The sequence below is a fragment of the Manduca sexta genome, chromosome 17 (genome assembly GCF_014839805.1).
Source record: "Manduca sexta isolate Smith_Timp_Sample1 chromosome 17, JHU_Msex_v1.0, whole genome shotgun sequence".
NCBI classification, from domain to species: Eukaryota; Metazoa; Arthropoda; class Insecta; order Lepidoptera; family Sphingidae; genus Manduca; species Manduca sexta.
The window spans coordinates 9307691-9326650 of NC_051131.1; the positions used below are offsets into that span (position 1 = coordinate 9307691).

An 18960-nucleotide genomic window follows, 5' to 3' on the forward strand; every position below is an offset into this window, starting at 1 on the left:
TACTTCAATATCTTCAGAACAGTTCGTGCACCGTACTGAGCTGTGTAATTTGGTAGAGAAAAATTATGTATGCGTTTACGTATTGCATATTTTTAAACGTAGTCTATTATTTTCTTAACCAATGTGGTATATTACTAAGGATCGTTGGATTATTTTAAAACTAAAGATTGTTATAAAATATTATATATTTTTGCTTTGACTGACCCGAGGAAAAGTCTTATTTGCTTAAACTGGTAGAGAAAATTTACATTTACTTTACCAATTGATATAATCTTGCGATCGGGACAGAAGCGCACATAATTAGACATTGTTTTGCCGTCACGTAACACTATTCTAATTATATGATTTAATTATCGATATAAAACTTGCACATAGCGGTCAATGTGTACCTTGATTTCGTTACTTTCTTAAACGTACAACTTGTTTCCGTAGAATAATTATCATCATAATATTACTTCCTAACTACCATCTTTAAAAAAAAGATATAAAAACAACAAACTTATACAATTGAGAAACTTTCACCAGTCAGTGCAGTGCTTATGCATTGACAAATGCATGCGTTGATGACATCTTCGTAATGGATAGTGTTAATAAATTCTGATTCAACACCATTAGCTTCATCAAAGGTAGGAAAGTGTTCTTTCGTCCCACACTTATGTCTAATCGATTATAATCCGCATCGGTTTGTTTATTTAATAGCATTAATTATATTAGAAAGCTCACATACTTAGACTGAGTGCAATGTACTGTTTACGATCAGTTTACTAGGAATTGATAGTTTGCACAATGAATGTGGCTCAGAATTGTTTCGCTGCCAAGTCGGACATGAGTTCCTGATAGACTGTAGTAGGACATTTTTCTGGCAATGACATCGCACTCAGCTATGTTAACTGTTCTACCTCGAGAAAGCATGGGTTAGTCGACAATTTACACATATATTTGCTACGCGGTGAGAATATGGTCAACAGCAATAAGTATAAAATGAATAAAGCCTTTTACGAGTTTGTATTCTATATCTAACGTTTTACATAGTTTCTCGGTTTATCCATATGAATAGAAATGTTGTGGGACTGATCGTTCCGCATTTGGCTGCATGCGTATATGGTAATGAGGTCAACTATGCCCACTTTTGTCTAAATTCCACGTGAAACGCAGTTGGGTCGGACGAATTGGTTAACTGACGCGACATTTTTTGAGGAAAATTGTCCTTTTGGAAGAAAACAAAAAAATATTGTGATTGTGTTGTTTAATGATGGCGTGATGCGTTGTCATAAATTTACTCTTAATGACACAAAAAGGTGATCGCTGATGTTTGTTGCTTTCACGGACTATGGAGTTATACACATTAAAGTTATATTCTCGGAATCAGTGAGGTCGCGCAGTTTTCCTGAGTTTTATTTTACAATGTAATCATCTGCAATAAATACGTTATTTTGTCATAATCAACTAAGTTACTTTGTAATTTATTGCTTCATTTATGGATGTAGCGATTGCTGTACACTTTCTAAGTAAATAGCTTTATTTTACTACGTGATCACTATTTTTATAATGACATGACTATAATTAATATTTTATATTGAAAATAAATTGGATAGTTATTTTTCCTTTTACAAATTTGCGAGCGTATGTTAACAGTTAGAACTTATAATAAGTAAATTTTCTACATTCATTGACGAAACGTGGAGCATTTTATGTACGCTATCTGGTAGTGACTAGTGATTTGTATTTTAAATTATTTTATGACATTCGGATTTATATTCACCCATGAAATTCTAATTACTATATAAAATTGTAGCACATCAACATTTGCATTTGTTCACACACACGATGTGTTTGCACTGAAATAATATCTCTGAGTATGATTAGTTACAATCACAGATAAATATGGTAACAAACTTTTATTTTATACAAAACGACGTTTTTATACAAGAATCTCTTGGTTTTTAAGGCCTCTATGTTTTTACAGGAGTTCTAATTCTACTTAACACAAATATCAAAGCAAGAGAACCTATTTTTCAGTAATATGTAGTAGGGTAGTGTGACCGAAGATACAACAATTGCCGAACATTTAAGTCTTTATTTTTGGGTTGTAACGCAAAAACATACTACGAATTTTTGTAAGTTTTTTTGTTATTGATGTTTATAATATGTATGTAGATGTTGCAATTTAATCAAACGTTTTGCTTTATATTTTTTCGTGAAATTATTTTATTAATACTATAATTTATGAAAGTGTTCACATTTTTGTTAGAAACATACGCAAAAACTTCTAAACAATTAATATAATATATAAACTACATTTTATCCCAGAAAAGCCATTCAAGCGGGAGAAGCCTCAAGCAACACATTTTGTTAAAAAAAAAGGAACCCTTTCCTCAGAAAACAATGGGCCAGCAACCGCATGAACATATTGAACGTTGCGGTTGGCATGGTTACCGTCCAAAATACCAGTATTCGCAGGGAGAAAACAAAAAAATGTGTATCCGTTAAACAGCTCATTCCTCACGATGAACTAGTCAACTCAGCATTCTTGTATGGAGGGTTTCACGATTTGCGTCTAAATATTAAATATGACGTTTTTATATCTTTAATAATCTTATAGATTAAATATGGAGAAAAAACAATAAAAATTTACAAGAGATCTTAAAGAAAGAAATCATAAACTTATTTTTTTATTTGTTAACTTTTGATAAAAGACCGAGAATAATGAAAAATGTTAAAAGAAAATAACGTGTTGCAATTTTATATTTTTCATATATTGTCCCGTCGCGGCGCCCTCTCTGCAATCTATCTTTCATCTTATGTTGACAAGCCATTTGTATTGCGGAGGTTAATATTTGTCTTACGAAATTTAGTACCTACACTTGTAACATCAATTTATCGATGAAAGGGGACACCCTTAAAGAAATATCGTATGTCGCCATGAAGACGTGATTTGGGTTTGACGTAAAAATAGGGTCGTATGTTAAAAAAATATAAGTTATTTTTGAACAAATAATATTTTTTTTATATTTAATTCATAAAAAATGTACTGACTGACTGACTGTTGCTACGATTTATCATTTCTTAGCTTAGACTAAATATATCATAATAAATAGCCAAAATAACAGTGCTCCTTAACTGTATCCAAATATTTCATCAAAGAATTTATTGATAACAGATCATTGACAGAACCATTAAAATTTTATGTTGACGCAAACGTGTTATTTAGATAATGTAAAGCCATCGAAACATCAATAACTTTACAGTAGAAGTCGATGAATATATTATTTGATCTGCAAATATATATATTATTTCTTTTGCTTGTGATCAAGTTGAGTTATCGTTTGGGTTTCGTAATGGGTAGAGCATATATTTTGTAAGAAAACGATTTATGGACGCGGCACATAAATAATCTGATTAAGAATATTTCTTATTAGTATCTGACAGTTGAAAATAACTCTATTAATTAATTGCCTCTTATTATAACGGAAAAGCAATACATTGTTAGAAAAACAATTACTCATGGAGTTTCGTGAGGACGACAAATAATTGCATCTGATTTATAAAGAAGACGTGTGCACAGCGTAGAACTATGAAAGTTTATAATAAAAAGGACAGCATGTTTCCGTTCAAATGTATTTCCTACAAGTATTCTCTATCAAAGTAGAATAGCTTAAGGCGATACCTCAAGGTCCATTTTCATACATTTTGTTTCGGCTTTAATCTGGGTAACTAAACAAGTATTGGCAAGTAAAGAATTTAAATTCACGTCTAGTTAGTGATTAATTCTCGCAGTTGAAGAAAAACGTAAAATAATTAATAATCATGGATATTTCGGCCTTTAAAATTTAATATGACGAAATTTTAAAGGCAGAAATATCCATGATTATTAATTATTTTTACATTTTTCTTCAACTGCGAGAATTAATCACTAACTAGACGTGAATTTAAATTCTTTACTTGCCAATACTTGTTTAGTTACCCAGATTAAAGCCGAAACAAAATGTATGAAAATGGACCTTGAGGTATCGCCTTAAACAATAATTTATTTGTAGCGTACATTACTGTGCATTAAAAAAATGTTAACAATTTAAAACGTATGTTTGTGGAAACCGGAAAGAATGTAATATTATGTTAATATATTTAAGCTATTTGATTATCAAATGGGCATCTTTACATAAAAAAATAAATGAAACGTAGACCACTTTGAGCTCTGGCAGATTGCACTTTTAATCATTTACGACTTATCAATTAAACTTATCGTTGAAAAATATAAACACCAATTAAAGGATTTATTCAATCCATGATAATTGGTGTACATGTATTTAAAGATTATCTTTAAACCAAATAATAAGATTCTATCTAAACACTTGCTAAGTGGGTTAGTGTTTTATATTTTAAAATATATATTTACTTCTAAGTAGTTGGTAATGATTTATTTATACGTTTATTAAAGTTTAGTTTTTTAATGGTAACCGTTATTTTCAAACTGTCAGGTGAAAGTCCTATCAGAACTGCACAATAGCTAATTTAATTATTTTGGTTATAATGACAAATAAACAAATTTAGATTTAATTTTAATTTTGTAGTTCTTTTTAGATAAAGTTAAGCATTAATTTACATTAAGAGAATAACAGCTAATTCCGTTACCGATCTAATATTGACTAGACTAGTTTAACTGTTAAAAGAGTTTTATCGATAGAGACGGATGCAGTCTGTTGTAATAATAGAAACAATGCATCATTATTTTAATACTTAATATTTAATTTTCTCTTAAGTATTACTATATTGCTGATTCACTATTATAAGACTCTATGTTGTATTTTTTTAGTAAAAATTACCTAAACCTGAAAGATAAAGAGGGAACCATGGAATAAAAATTAACATAGAACCTTGTAGTAGTGAGCCAGAAATATCGTGTTTGTTTGTTGATGCCTCCACTAGATTATTCTAAATACGTCCTGAATTTCAATACTACAATAAGTAAGATAGATTAGGTTTTGGACAAACTTACACCATCATAATCATGTCTCAGGCTTTCTGAAGAAAATATTTCACGCACGTACGCGGTTTGTTTGTCACACTAGGGACGAAACACCATATCAGATATAGAAGCTTGCCTTAAAGGACAGTTTCTAATAGATGGTTGTAGATGGTAAGCCTACCGGATAGGTTAATATGCGCTAGCTTGTGCGTATTTTAGCATTGATGTGGAATACTAAAGCATATGCATGCATGAATGCATCACGATTGGCAAACAATGCATCGTTCATACACAACGTTTGTTGCATTTTACATAGCCCACGATTAGTGCTATTGTAATTTCTATGATGTAACGAACTACTTATGTAGATATATGGTTAATCTTACTAATAAGTAGAAATGTTTTATATATGGATATTAGGTTTCACATTGCGTGCGCAATATAAATTAATTAATTGAATAAAAAAATTCTGTCTCTCGGCTTTCATGCACTTTATTTATTTTGTATCGAGATATATTGCTGCTTAGCAACATACATTGATAAGCATATAGTTCTATCGTATCAGTAGGTTACTCAAATCCAGGTACTTTCCACCAGGACAAATTAAAGCAGGGGAAATACCCAGTAGTGGCGCACGCCATTGAATATTAATGCAGGCGTATGGGGTAATACGTTTGTTTTTTACCTTTTTCTTGCAGAATTTTGAATTGCGTTTTGGAAACAGTCAGTTTTTGAAAATAGAATTGAATGAATCGAGCATTCTTCTTAGAATATTAAAAAAAACATAACACGAGAGTCTTTGTCGTTTCATTGTGATTGGTCGAGAAAGTAACATGTGCCTCACGCGTTAGTCTTTCGGCCAATCACAATCAAACGACGGAGACCTTCGTGTGGTGTTTGTAATGCCACATTTTAGGGGCTGGTAAGTCATATTAAGGAACGGTATCTTTATTGCATAGAATTTTTTAACACTGCACAATCAGAGACTTCATATTATGTTTAATATAATAATCAGTAATTACACAGGCTACAATGATCCTCATACCGAAACATAAACAGTGCTTGTAGCGACAGAAATGAACAAATTACAGAATTGTGTTAGTTCTTGCGTACAATAGACCTGGTGCATAGGTTTTTAATATGCCGTCAGTTATGTCATCTAGTAACGTCGCGAAGCGGTGTTGTGCTGTATATTTTGTAAATAATAGAAATGTTATTAGAATCTTGGTATCGTAACTGCTGTCGCAATATTTATAGACCAATTTTATGAAAAAAAAAATTGAGATTTTAATTTAAAACAATACTTAACGGGTCGTGCATAATTGACAATATTCATTATTAATTGATTTTCTTATCGAGCTCGTAAAAATTAAGGTACATACGCTACAAAAGAGATTCCAATAAGATTTTAAGATTTTAAGAGTTCATTAAAATTCGAAAATAGATATTTATAACTAAAACATACTTACATGTTTTAAATACATTTTAGTCATTAATTTAATTACACAGGACAAATATATTATACCATCACAAATACTTAGCATATAATGTCGATATCGACATCGGTAGTGGCAGACTTACTCCAAGAACTCATGTAATTTTTTTAAGATACATTTTTTTTGCATCCGGACTGTCATTATTATCTCAGGCAATCCGCGCAGGTGATTTTGGATGCGCCCGCGCCACTGCCGGCACTGTGTGTGCGCACTGACACGACCGTGCCGTTGCAACTTCCCATGCGCGAGTGAACTTGCACGACGTGTATGGTCGTTGACCGGGCACGCGCCCTCGCTATCGACATCAATGAGAGACTGCATCTTACTATGTCTTATATATAGTACACTATCTTGTTTATCATATGACGCCATAAATCCACAAAGATTAATGTCCGCATGTCACTGTTTCACAGTATTTATTGCGTTAAGTTTCCTTGTTTAATAAAACGCACGACGAACCAACGCATCGAAGTAAATGCATTTTTATTATTTTTTGAGTGATGTAGTTGTCATTTAGTTAAGGATGCGCAGTTTTTTTGTTATTAATGATTACCCAAGGAAAAACATCATTACAGAGAACCAAAATAATTCTTTATCAGTGAAATTTATGCCATTGAGACTCATACAAAGGCTTACCTATAATCGTAATAATTATGATCATGAAATGTAATTAATTTCCACGTTTAATCAACCATGTCATGAATTGATCTCTTAATTATTGAATTACTGAATATGGATTAAAATTTAATCGACTATTCCAAATCTGCAATGATTAACAATCTGTGTTGCATGATAAACTGAATTGTAATTGATAGCTATAAGAATTTATGAAATTTATTTTATTATTTTTCGAAACAAAGTTAAATAACTCAAATATATTATCAAATTAGTGAAACTTTTGAAGTGCGACATCATATGAAAAACATACATATTCTTAAAGAAAATTTAAGGATGAATTACCACGTTTTTTAAGACAAGACAATAAATATGAATTATGTTATCAACCCCGTATCGTTCTATATTGACCTAATTCAGTAGACCTCAAATCACATAAAAAAATTAGTAAGTTTTTTTATATGCAAGTAATATCCTTACAATTTAATTTCACCGTAAAAACAAACGACAAATTCACTCATGGCTAAGTCAAAGATGCGTGCCATCAGATCGAATTCGATATCCTGCACTCAGCAATCCGTTCCACTTCACTAAACTATCACTGTTTATTTTTACACAAATGTATACATAAATAAAAAAAGTTGCTGCGTTTGGCGTCGGCCATTATACTTATACCTTTTTATTTATGAATACGAAACCTCAAGTTATTCTGCAATTCACGATACAGATCCTGTATTTGCGATAAATGTTTTAGAATAACGAATCGATTGTTGCCGGTGTGTACTACAAAACGAGCCGTGTCCACATAAAGTTGTCGGTGAATTAAAATGATATAAAACTTGACCTCCGCTAGCGGGGTGTCAGTGTGAACTTTATTCTTTTCTATGTCATAGTCGAACCGTTAAATGCGGCTGTTATCGAGTTCGATTCACGATTTAGCCAAAGGTAACAATGGATATTGTAACGAGATATATTTTATTAGAACTCTATTCTTTGACGAGTACTGCTATTAAAATTAAATGGACTATGAGTTTGAGACATAAAAAAACGAAACGCACGATTCTTTCGCGCCTCGTCCAAACTGAGATTCGGCGCGTAACCTTTGATACTGTGACTTTTAAGAGAATTACTTTCTAGACTTTAACTATATTATTTTCGTAGTAAACAAAACTTTATCTCACTAAAATATAATTAACTATATCTTTATACTACTTACTCCGTTTTTTTCATTGATATTCAAACGACAAAGCTATCAAGATTTACTAGTATACTTTAATTTAACCTGTTACGGAGACGTATTTACATTCTTTGGTTTTAGGAGTCAAATGCATCTAACATTCATTAAAACCGCTTCACCAGATATACTTAATTGATAACACTCAGAACATTGAAAAAGATCTAATAATTTTGTTTACTTTACATCTCCCTATTTCCGAACAAGATATTGGAAAATCGCAATATATTAAAAATAACTTTATTGGTGCGCAATTGTTAGACGTCCCCCGGGGCACGCACCCTTGTGTCGCGTCTAGACAGCCGCGTGGGATCATCTTATAAACAAGTTCCTTTATAACTTCCAACCTCCCTAAGGTTTGTACACACTTGATAAAATGAAATGGATAAATTTGAGAAATATAAGAACATTATTATAAACAAATGTTTTATTGATATAGATTTAAAAAACATATTCGGCTGTTTGTTTTTTGTGATTCGTCGAATTATTTGACGTAAACAGTATGTACCTTCATCGATAATACTACATGTAAAATATTATAATATTTGTCAATAAGTGTCAAGTAAATTTTATTTTACATAGATTAGAGTGTGCCTTTTGTATTCGGTCGGCTTATACATTTATGTAACGAGTAGTATTTACTTAAAATTTGTGAAACAAGCCCTTAGCCTATTAAAATTATATTTGTGACAACACTCATAAACTTTTTGATGTTCTTAAGAAACGTATTCACGTAAAAATCTCTAGTGTGTACGAACTTTATTTGTCGATCATGTATGAAAACATTCACAATTTATGGGTTTTATATAGTTCTCTTTCTTGAAAATAAAGAGTATCATTTTATAAACGCAACGTATTAGAACTTTTTACAAAAAGCAAAGTCACAGAATAAATATATGTATCTTATTATTGTGTTTTGCTCGCTAGGTTATCATCATTGTTGATATAACTGTATAGAGAGGTTAATATTAATGACTCCGTAATCTCAATTATGAAAATTTTTAATCGCTCATTGTTTATTACACATCACGTAATCGTTATCTTGAAGGCATAATTTTGATATCAGTTTATCATAGCTAAATTAGCAGATATTAGTGTATTAAATTAATGAAGGATTTGGTTTATATTGCAAATATCGAAAATTAAACGTTTTAGTTCCCTATTTGTGCTCCCCAACGAAAATGAGTATTATGCCGTACGGTCTAATCTTCTTTTCGGGGTTCGTGGCTCCGTGAGGAGATCGTAATTGGGTATTAGCATTAACGATTGTATTTTAAGCCTTCTGCGTTATTTGCCGTCCTTGACGGTTACTGGGAATTGCGATGTCGATTATTATAAAGACCCCACGGTCCTTAATGTCTTATATTTGTTATTGTCTGAATGAATATTTTAAAATGCGTCATGTTAAAAGTTTATTTACATCCAGTAGATGGATGTAAGTAAACTTTTAACATGACGATGGATATATACATAGATAATACGAGAGTTTGAAAAAGTTAAACCGGTATTCTTTCTTACAAAACATCGTTTATTTTTAGTATATTATTGCATTTATCATAGGGGACATGATTATATTATCTAACTTTTTTTAGATAAAATTATATCTTTTAAATACGCATATTATATTATAATTACCGTTTATTATATCGAAGTAGAGTTTTAATTTTTGGTAAAACCATCAAACTTACAAATGCCTACTGAAGTATATATACGAAATAATAAACTCGTCACTTTATATTGGATTTAACCTCTTAAAATAAAGAGTAAAACATCTTCCACAATAATCACACGGTTGTTTGCGGGTCATTAGCATAGCCATTGAAGTTAGTAAATAAAACATTTAACTTTAAACCGACGAACGCGACACGAGACCTCCCACGTGTGGAATTAACTAGGAAATACAGAATGAAATGAAACTAGTTCATTACATGCTTTTCTACCTAACGTCTATGCTCAAACACATTACCTTTGTCCCTACATTTGAACTTGTAGAGTAATTGTTATAAATTGTATTGATAGCGTACTTTAGCAGTTAACACGACGTTATAGGAATTGATATGGGGTTTATAACATAATAAAAAAACAAACGCAACTATTTGACATGTAAAATGACTAACTTGCTTTACCTTAACACTTAATAAAGGTATTATATTTAAAGATTAATAAACACCACATAAAACAAAAACAAAGAGAATAGGGCACACTGAACTCCAAATTATTGAATTATTTTTATATCAGTACAGATTTGGAGAATGTACTTTGTAACTATATGGCAAATGTAATTAGGGCCGTGACATAGACGTTGGCGTAATCAAAATGAATGGATGACAAATTCTCTAGTTTCAATTAATTTTTACACGTTGCGGCGTAGGGTGTATCAATTGTGTTCCATTTCGACCGCGTGTCCGACCGCCGGATTACAAATATTATAGAAACGCCGTAATTTGGACAGTGATTTATATAGCGGGGGTGGCTGCCACCCTCTCGAGGGGCACTGGCCACCGCGTATAGCAAACAACATTGATTTCTGGAAACGAGAGACAAGTTTTTGAGTTGTGTCAGGATGACGTTATGTAATGCGTTGCGTGTGTAGACTCACATAAAGCTATATTTGCCGATATCACGACATACCGCTAACTCGTAAATGTATAGCACTACTAAAGCTTGCCTATTAAAACAATAGTTATAAAATACGTGAGAAAATTTTAGAATAAAAATAATAAACATTACCATAAAAGGAAGAAAGTGGTTTCCTTTATGTTCGCGTTTTCTACAATTGTTGCATTCCACTTTCCCTGTTACCTTTTGAGAACAATCGTGGACATTTAAGTAATGCAAGTTCATGCTTATTCAGCTAGTACCTATCGTCATTCGTACTTTCTTACACTCGGGTTACATTTAGAACTTTGATACAAACGAGCCAACGAATAAACCTCATACTGATCACGTACAATTTCAATTTTATGAGCATCATGATATATCGAGCTAAATTGCTTTCCTAACAAAATAAAATGTCAGAGTGTTATTTTACGTGATGGGAAAGTGCAAATTTTATTTAACCATAACAATAACGGTTGCGAATAAATAATACCGGTTTTTTCTTTCAAATAAACATCTTTGTTGTGTTAGAAGAAACCGTGTTAATTAATTAACAGACCTCCACCGAACTCTCTTGTTAATACAGGTAAGTGGGCCATGCATCATTCATCTGTCAGCAAATTCACCATTCAATTGATATGATATGGTTCGTAAATGGTCCGTAACTTTTTGCAGACTGTCGTATCAACTGACATCGCCTGTCATAAGCATAATGATTACTTAATTGAATTAAACACTAGCTCGCAAAAACTAATTGTGTTACGATTAAGCTTTTAAAATAACTCTTTTTTATCTATGCACTTACATTCACTTAAAGACAATTGAGGCACATGAGTGTAAGACACCGTAATTAAATATGTATGAAAACATTTTAAGTACCGTAATAATATGTACTTTTTCGTAGAATTTACTGAGGTGTTATTAAATGTTTGCAGTTAAGTGAACTAAATTGAATATACGTGTAGGTACTATATTGTAAACAGACGTGTATGTATTGTATAGTCAAATCTTGGCGGAATTTGTCATTTGTTTGGATTGTTTATTTAGATTGCTACGTGCATATACCTCTGTTGGTATGAAAGCCGTGCCATAAATTGGAATTTACACAGATAGGGACCAGTCATCTACACGGACATTTATTTATAAAGCTGGTTTGCTAGCTTTTATGGATCGATAGGGCATGAAGGGTCGTAGGCACAGCGACCTGACCATTGACGGCGAGCGATGGTACGACGCATGCAACGGTACACTGTACTGCACTGACCATGACCATTCACAGCTCAACTGCAGTTATTTGATTGCATACTCAAAAGGTTTTATGCTGCGTTTGCGTATGCGCAATATTTAAATCAAATTAAATGTCAACGAAAATGTCTATAGTGATTTAGTATGCGATTAGTTTGTTTATTTTAATTGAAAATTTACGGTATTTCTTATTCCGTTAAAGGTTTTTATAATTAAGTCATAATATTAATATAAAAGTAGGGAGACTTGGATTTTATATGTGTAATTGAGAAATTTTCTCAGTTGCTGAAGTGCATAAAAAATAATTTCTTTATGCACGAAATGCTATTAATTTTTTAGTAGGCCATGTTAATCTGTTTATGTTCAAGTTCCAACCCTTAACAATTTTTATGACTGTCATTCAGTGTAAAATTGACAACTTACTTTTACATCTCAATTTTTTTCATAATTAAAGTTTTACCAGTTTGAAGCGGGGTTAAGTAAAGTTAATTTATTTAAAATATTTTGCAAGGTGATTTTATTCCAAGCGCTTAATGTATAATACTATTTATATCGGCAATTAAAGAGGTCATTTTTTAGTTCCTTTTCTAAAGATGTACTAAGCAAGTATTGTGTTTATGTAGTAAGTAGTACAAGATATGTGCCGCTACTCTATTTTTGCTATGATGCTGTATGTAAACTTAGTAATTTTGTTCTGGTTGGATTGAAATTGTCAATATGATAATGCGATACAAAGATGAGTCGTTGAAATTACTATGCAAAAATATTTAAAAATAAGGTAAATCAATGTGCTAAGCAGACGAGAGTGTTGTAATAATATGCGTGACGTGATGTTCAATATCGATGTGACGTAATGTGAAGCTTTATGTTCATCTCATTTGTGAGTGGAGTAAAATATCTTTGTAACCAAATATGTAAAAAGACACAAGTGACTACTATTGCATCGCCGCAGCACTTAAAGATAACGATTAACAATATTTTGATTAATTTTAACTCATTAAAAATAATAAATACATATTAACTTAAAGATGGTTCTCTACCTTTCGGAATGTGGTAATTACAAAACGAAATAGGAAGTATTTACTGCAACATGCAATTTATGATCTTAGTGAAAGGAATTGCTGCTAATATTGGTGTTTTACACATTCCACAAACGTTACAAGCAAAAATAATATAATTATCAGGTATTTCCAGTTTCTGTTACGAAGCAAATTAGCTGTAAACGTTGGCAGTACCCACCCATTTCTAATACGTCATGAAATGAATAAATGCTGCGATAAAATGTCGATTGGAGTAATCTGAATGTGATAACTTTGTTTTTCGGCATGTAAAATCGTCATGATAATTAATTGAAGTATACGTCTAATACACACCCACGCACTTTGGTCTTTGGTTTTTTAGCGCATTTCTAAGTTTTCATCACAAATATATTGTCGGAATTCAATCTTGTAGCATGCACAAAAAATATCAATATCGGTTAAGCTATTTTAAACATTGATCCATGTTAGCTTTACATACTTATGTACATAGTGTAAGCTCTCAATGGGTTGATGGACATACAGACCTTTATGGACATACAGACAAAAAAGTAACTTCATTTATATTATTTATTATGAATAACAAAATGAATTTAAAATATTATATTAAATACCAAGTTTAAATATGATCCGTCGATATCAAGTAACAATAGTCGATATCCAATTGATTCTGATTACGATTGAATAATATATTTATGCTGTGTTAAGTCCTGTGGAGTTCATTGTACTTCCAGACGTGAGATAAGTATCTCCTAAAGGATGCGCAATAATATATTCAAAGTCATTTTTTCCTTATTTTCGAGGCGCCTTACGATAATTAAATATTTTACTAACAAATACACGCGAGTCTGTTTGCGTGAAAGTCAAAATCGTGTTGTTAAATAACTCGACGTAAAAATGGGTATTTTATGTGATATTTATGGTTTCCATATCACGCACCTATTCACCCCAGTCAAACATGCAATGCAAGTCGTTTTATAGTAGCTATATAGCGTTTCGCTCGCGACGTTACCTGCATGGAAGTCTTGATTGTAGAGGTTTTTTTTGTTTTCATGTTAGTTACCTATAGGTCATTTGAATGACTTTTTATTGCCAAGTGCAGTCAAAACTACATAAATGGATAAATTGCAGAAGCATGCGCGGAACCAATTACCTTGCCACTTAGGCAGAATTTACACGTGGGATTAAGAGAATAACGTCTGAAAATCAGTATTGCGTGTAAATCTGTCAATATACTTAATAGATCTTTAATAATATCATAACCTTATAAGGCTTAATAGGCACACGGGTGTCTACTGTCTAAGCCTTATTCAATATTTTGCATGATACCGAGAGGTGAAGCTTTTTTATTCATTCTGTCAATCTAGAAGAAAAATTATTCGTTATGATTGTTATAAAATAGTATGGATTTGAAGTACTCAATAGGAAATTGCTAATACACAATTTTACTATGTACTACAACTAAGTATGTAATTATACGTACTTAGTTACAAGACAAGTATGCCCAAAAGTGTAGAATCGTTATTACCAAAGTTAAACGAACAAAAAATAGTTATGTAGATACTATAAAAATGGGATCTCCTGTACTGGTTTTATTACTGAAGAACACTGCTTTAATAACAAGGGGTAATACAAAATGTAGAGCCTTAATTGAATGCTTAGTCCGAACAATAAAGTCTATGGTTATCACCCACAATCGATCGCACATTGAAAACGATCCACAGCGACTGATACTACCCGTAAGTTATAGTAAATTGGTTCATGTTTAAAAAGTAATTTAAATCGTTCCATAAAAAATCTTCTATTATGCAACCATAATTGAATCGGGTCATTGACACAAAGACGCGGCAGAACATATGACTTGATATGTTTCTTCTATGTTTATTTTCTTGCAAATCACTTTCTCAGTACTTTTTAACACGCGCAGGGGTATTTGCCTTTAATCTCCATAATGGCCATTGTTACGCTTCAGTAGAAGAAAAATAAATAATTACGGTCTTTTGAAAGGTTTTAATTACAAGAAAAAATGACAATACGTGTACCACTTAATAAATAAGATAACGAAGACAGTTACAAGTAAAACTTCATCAGTAATATACACAAAGTAAAACTACGTCCATTATGATATTTGATGTTTATTTTTTCTTTTTACGATTGCACTATTATTGACACGTGTCTTTTAGTTACATTTAACGGGAGTCATTTGGAGATAATTGAAAGTAGAAGTTCACTAGCAACAAATTGTCACAAATAATACTTAGTAAGTAAAAAACGATCAAAAAAGTTAAATAAGGTATGGTTACGAAGAAAATAGACATACTACTTATGTAGGTACAGGACGATTCTATTTAAAACGATCTAGGAAAACGTTTGTTAAACAATTGTTTTATAGTCAGACATGTATTTATGTTTCGGCTGAGGTTTCATTGCATCGACAAGGAGAATTGCAATAAAACAGTGCGCGCGGTAATTGAGTACCCTCCGCTCCCGGCGTTCCCTAATTGCATGGATGGAGACGATTCCCACGCGCCGCACTGTAGATCAACCTCCAAGAGTGTATACGTCGTTACATAACTTTAATCAAAATTCCGTGAATCACGGCAGGGGGATTTCGTATACCAGTGGTTCTGTCGCTAAGATGTACGCGTCTTGTTTACTGATTTAATTGTCCTTATTGACAGTCGCGCGGGAAGTCTTTCAGCTAGTAATAATGCGCATCAAGGGTTCTGAGGATCTATTGAATATTCAAAATGTTTCGAGGATTGTATAATTTTACAATAACTAAGATATACGAGTTGGTTTATTAATTTTATTTTCGTCGCAACGCGTATTAAAGCCATGTTTGAGTGATTTTAGTGACTTTCACGTACACGGACGTTTTTATGGTGCACGAGTAATCTCGAATCTGGTGTATAGGAATCATGTGAACTAGAGCCAGTAATTGGGTTCAGCCGAGCGGCGCTAGTAATTGATATGGCAAGCTAGCGGTTCTCGATCGGCGCATGCATCTGGCTACGCCCTAACAGCGATTCCGATGTGTATGCGATCTGTAAGTTCGTCGTCAAAGCAAATGAACTGAGCGCTTCTGGGCGGAGTTTGATTTGGCTGTGATGCAACGGTTACAGTTAGTGGACGCGCCGATACTTATCATATTATGGTAATGGGATTAAATACTTACGAACATACAACTTGTAAAAATGTAAGCTCAGCACTATAAACAACCGACGATATGGATTAAACTGCAAAAATATGCAAATTCATAATAATTGTTCCGCCGTGTGGGTTTTCGGATCTTTCGGTTTGATTCTGAGAATTGTAATTTTATTTTTATGGCAACTCGTACAGTCAGTATTTTCTGAAGTTCGTATACTTACACAGGTGTGAATATTTTGTAAATTTACTGAAGGTAAATAAACTTGATAAACAATTATATTCTGTTGCCTATATTTCAATAATAGTAATTATTATAATTTAAAATATCAAGAAATTTCAAATATATAGATAGCATAATTTTATTGATTTTCATAAAACGTTGATAAATCGTGCTCCAAAACTGACAAGTGTTTTTAAATGAAATGTATCACACTTTGACATGGAAAATTTACCTATCACTTGTGAAATCTTACATGAAGTAATATCGGAAACAAGGAAACAATCTTACCTTCGCATCATAAATATCGATAAAAATATCTTCATTTAACTTATAAGTCACTCCAATTACTATAATATTACATTTTTATTAGGTACCTACTATTATTTTTTTCTATTTTTCATCAATTTTCATTTATCTATGTATTAAAAAAAATATGAACCTTTTCTAAAATTGAACCCAGTTTAATATGAACTCTACTTAGAGCATATACTTAACTTACATCTTCGAAACCTTCTATTTTATATTTATAATGCAATCATTAATATTCAGAAAATTTTCATTACTATAAAATAGTAAAACACCTGAAAATACCAAGGTCAATATTGCGTAAACAAAACTTTCTTACCATGACAGATATAACGAAGAGCCACTGCTTGTTCGTCGACTTCATATTTACGTACATTTCCACGATATCCACATAAAATCGAGTTTTTAATCCGTAAGGTTACGCGGCTTGGTTCCCGCCAATGGTGACCACTCGCGCACGGCTGTTGACTGACGCTAAACCCGCCAAACTGAAGCAACGGCGCAAAGCACCGTGAGTGAGAGCTTCGCGAACCGTCGCTGAATGGCCCACTCCATTCGAGGGAGGAATGAGTCGCGGGAGGGACAATCTGTAGGGGAAACCGCCAACCGCCTCCGGTAATTCACTAAGAAAAGTTATTTGATGATTTGCCGCAGAGGGAATCGTCGTAATAGAAAAATGAAAACGATTTACAATGTGAATGAAATGTGAACGTTTTTTATATTTACATTCAGTATTGGAGATTGATTTCTTTATAAGCAACGATATTCTATATAAATAAGTTAGATTCTGTTGTTAAAATTATAAATTTAGTAGGCGACGTATCTCCCATGTTTCATATACATTACATCTTATGAATTTATAAACCCATTAGATATAGAGGTGTAACTAGTGCACTCATGTCGAGTCGTGCTTATTTCCGTGCCTCGGTGTAATAGGAGGCAAGCCAATCATCATATCGAGCACAAATTCCCTAGGCTGGCCACGTTTTTTATAATTCTGCCAATATATCATTACGTTTGGAATTTCTAGCCAGGTATTTAATTAATATATCTTTTAAGGAATGTTTATTATGGATAAAGGTAGGTACGTTTTTTAAAGCCAATCCACCCATCGTAAAATTTAGGACTGGTTTTTTACCCATGAATTTCTCATTTTATTGTAGGTACAAGTAACGTGTAGCACGTTTCACTGACGAATATTTCTAAAAATATCTTTTTAAGGAGTCTGCATCTGTATAAAATGTGAATCTGCGTAACCAGCACTCAAACGGCAACGTAATGAAAACTTTTCGACGCGATTCCCTAGGTGTAGTCGGGGCAATCCTTGCGACGTAGTATCGCGACAAAACACGCATTGACAAATACTTACATTCCTATATGCGCACTCTAATCACATAATTACGCATATTCTGCCACGACTTTGTACTTAATGGTTATGCTTCTAATCTTTACAAATTTCTAGTAAATACGAGGTACAGTTATTTTTTTATCCGTGACAGAGATACATAGGCCTCTCATGTAAAAAATACCTCATGATTAAAGTAAACATTCTAAACAATAGCCCTTTGACGATTGTGATTCACACAATTATAAGAAACTGGGTTGTTATGGAAGAGTCGACTTAAAAACGGATTTTGCGATTTCACACTAAGTATAAAAATAATTTATTTAGGTGTATTATTTTTTCCATTTAGAATTCTTGTTCCTTTCTTAAAATGTCGGAATCACATTCTTGTGAGCGCTTACAGCGCACATTATGTTTTATCGTCCTGTGACCAACTAATACTAACGTTTCACTAATGGTATCATGGGCATGACAAGCAAAAAAAGAACTTAAGGAAAAGACGTGGGCCATTTAACTAAGACCTACTTAAAAATTATACATGTGATGAAGATAATAATCGCGCGCTGCGAATGCGCGCGATTCGAGTTTATCATCATTGTCATTTTTCTGATCTTATCTCGTAATATGGGATTGTCGCATTGTGTGGTAGAGTCAACATGTGGACAGTTTTGTCCAAACTATAGTATGACTTACACACACATACAGACATTTATCCCGAAGGCTTTTATCCCCAAAGGGGTAGGCA

The 18960-nt window shown here is 32.5% G+C and overlaps 1 protein-coding gene across 1 annotated transcript in view; it reads right to left on the minus strand.

The window, feature by feature from the left end:
- LOC115443476 overlaps window positions 1–17382 on the minus strand; it is a 34463-nt gene extending 17081 nt beyond the window's left edge. Inside the window, exon 1 of the mRNA XM_030168899.2 lies at window positions 17190–17382. Coding sequence (XP_030024759.1) covers window positions 17190–17246 — 57 coding nt within the window. The 5' untranslated portion in view covers window positions 17247–17382. The remainder of the gene's footprint in view (window positions 1–17189) is intronic.
- Between the last annotated feature and the right edge of the window lie 1578 nt (window positions 17383–18960).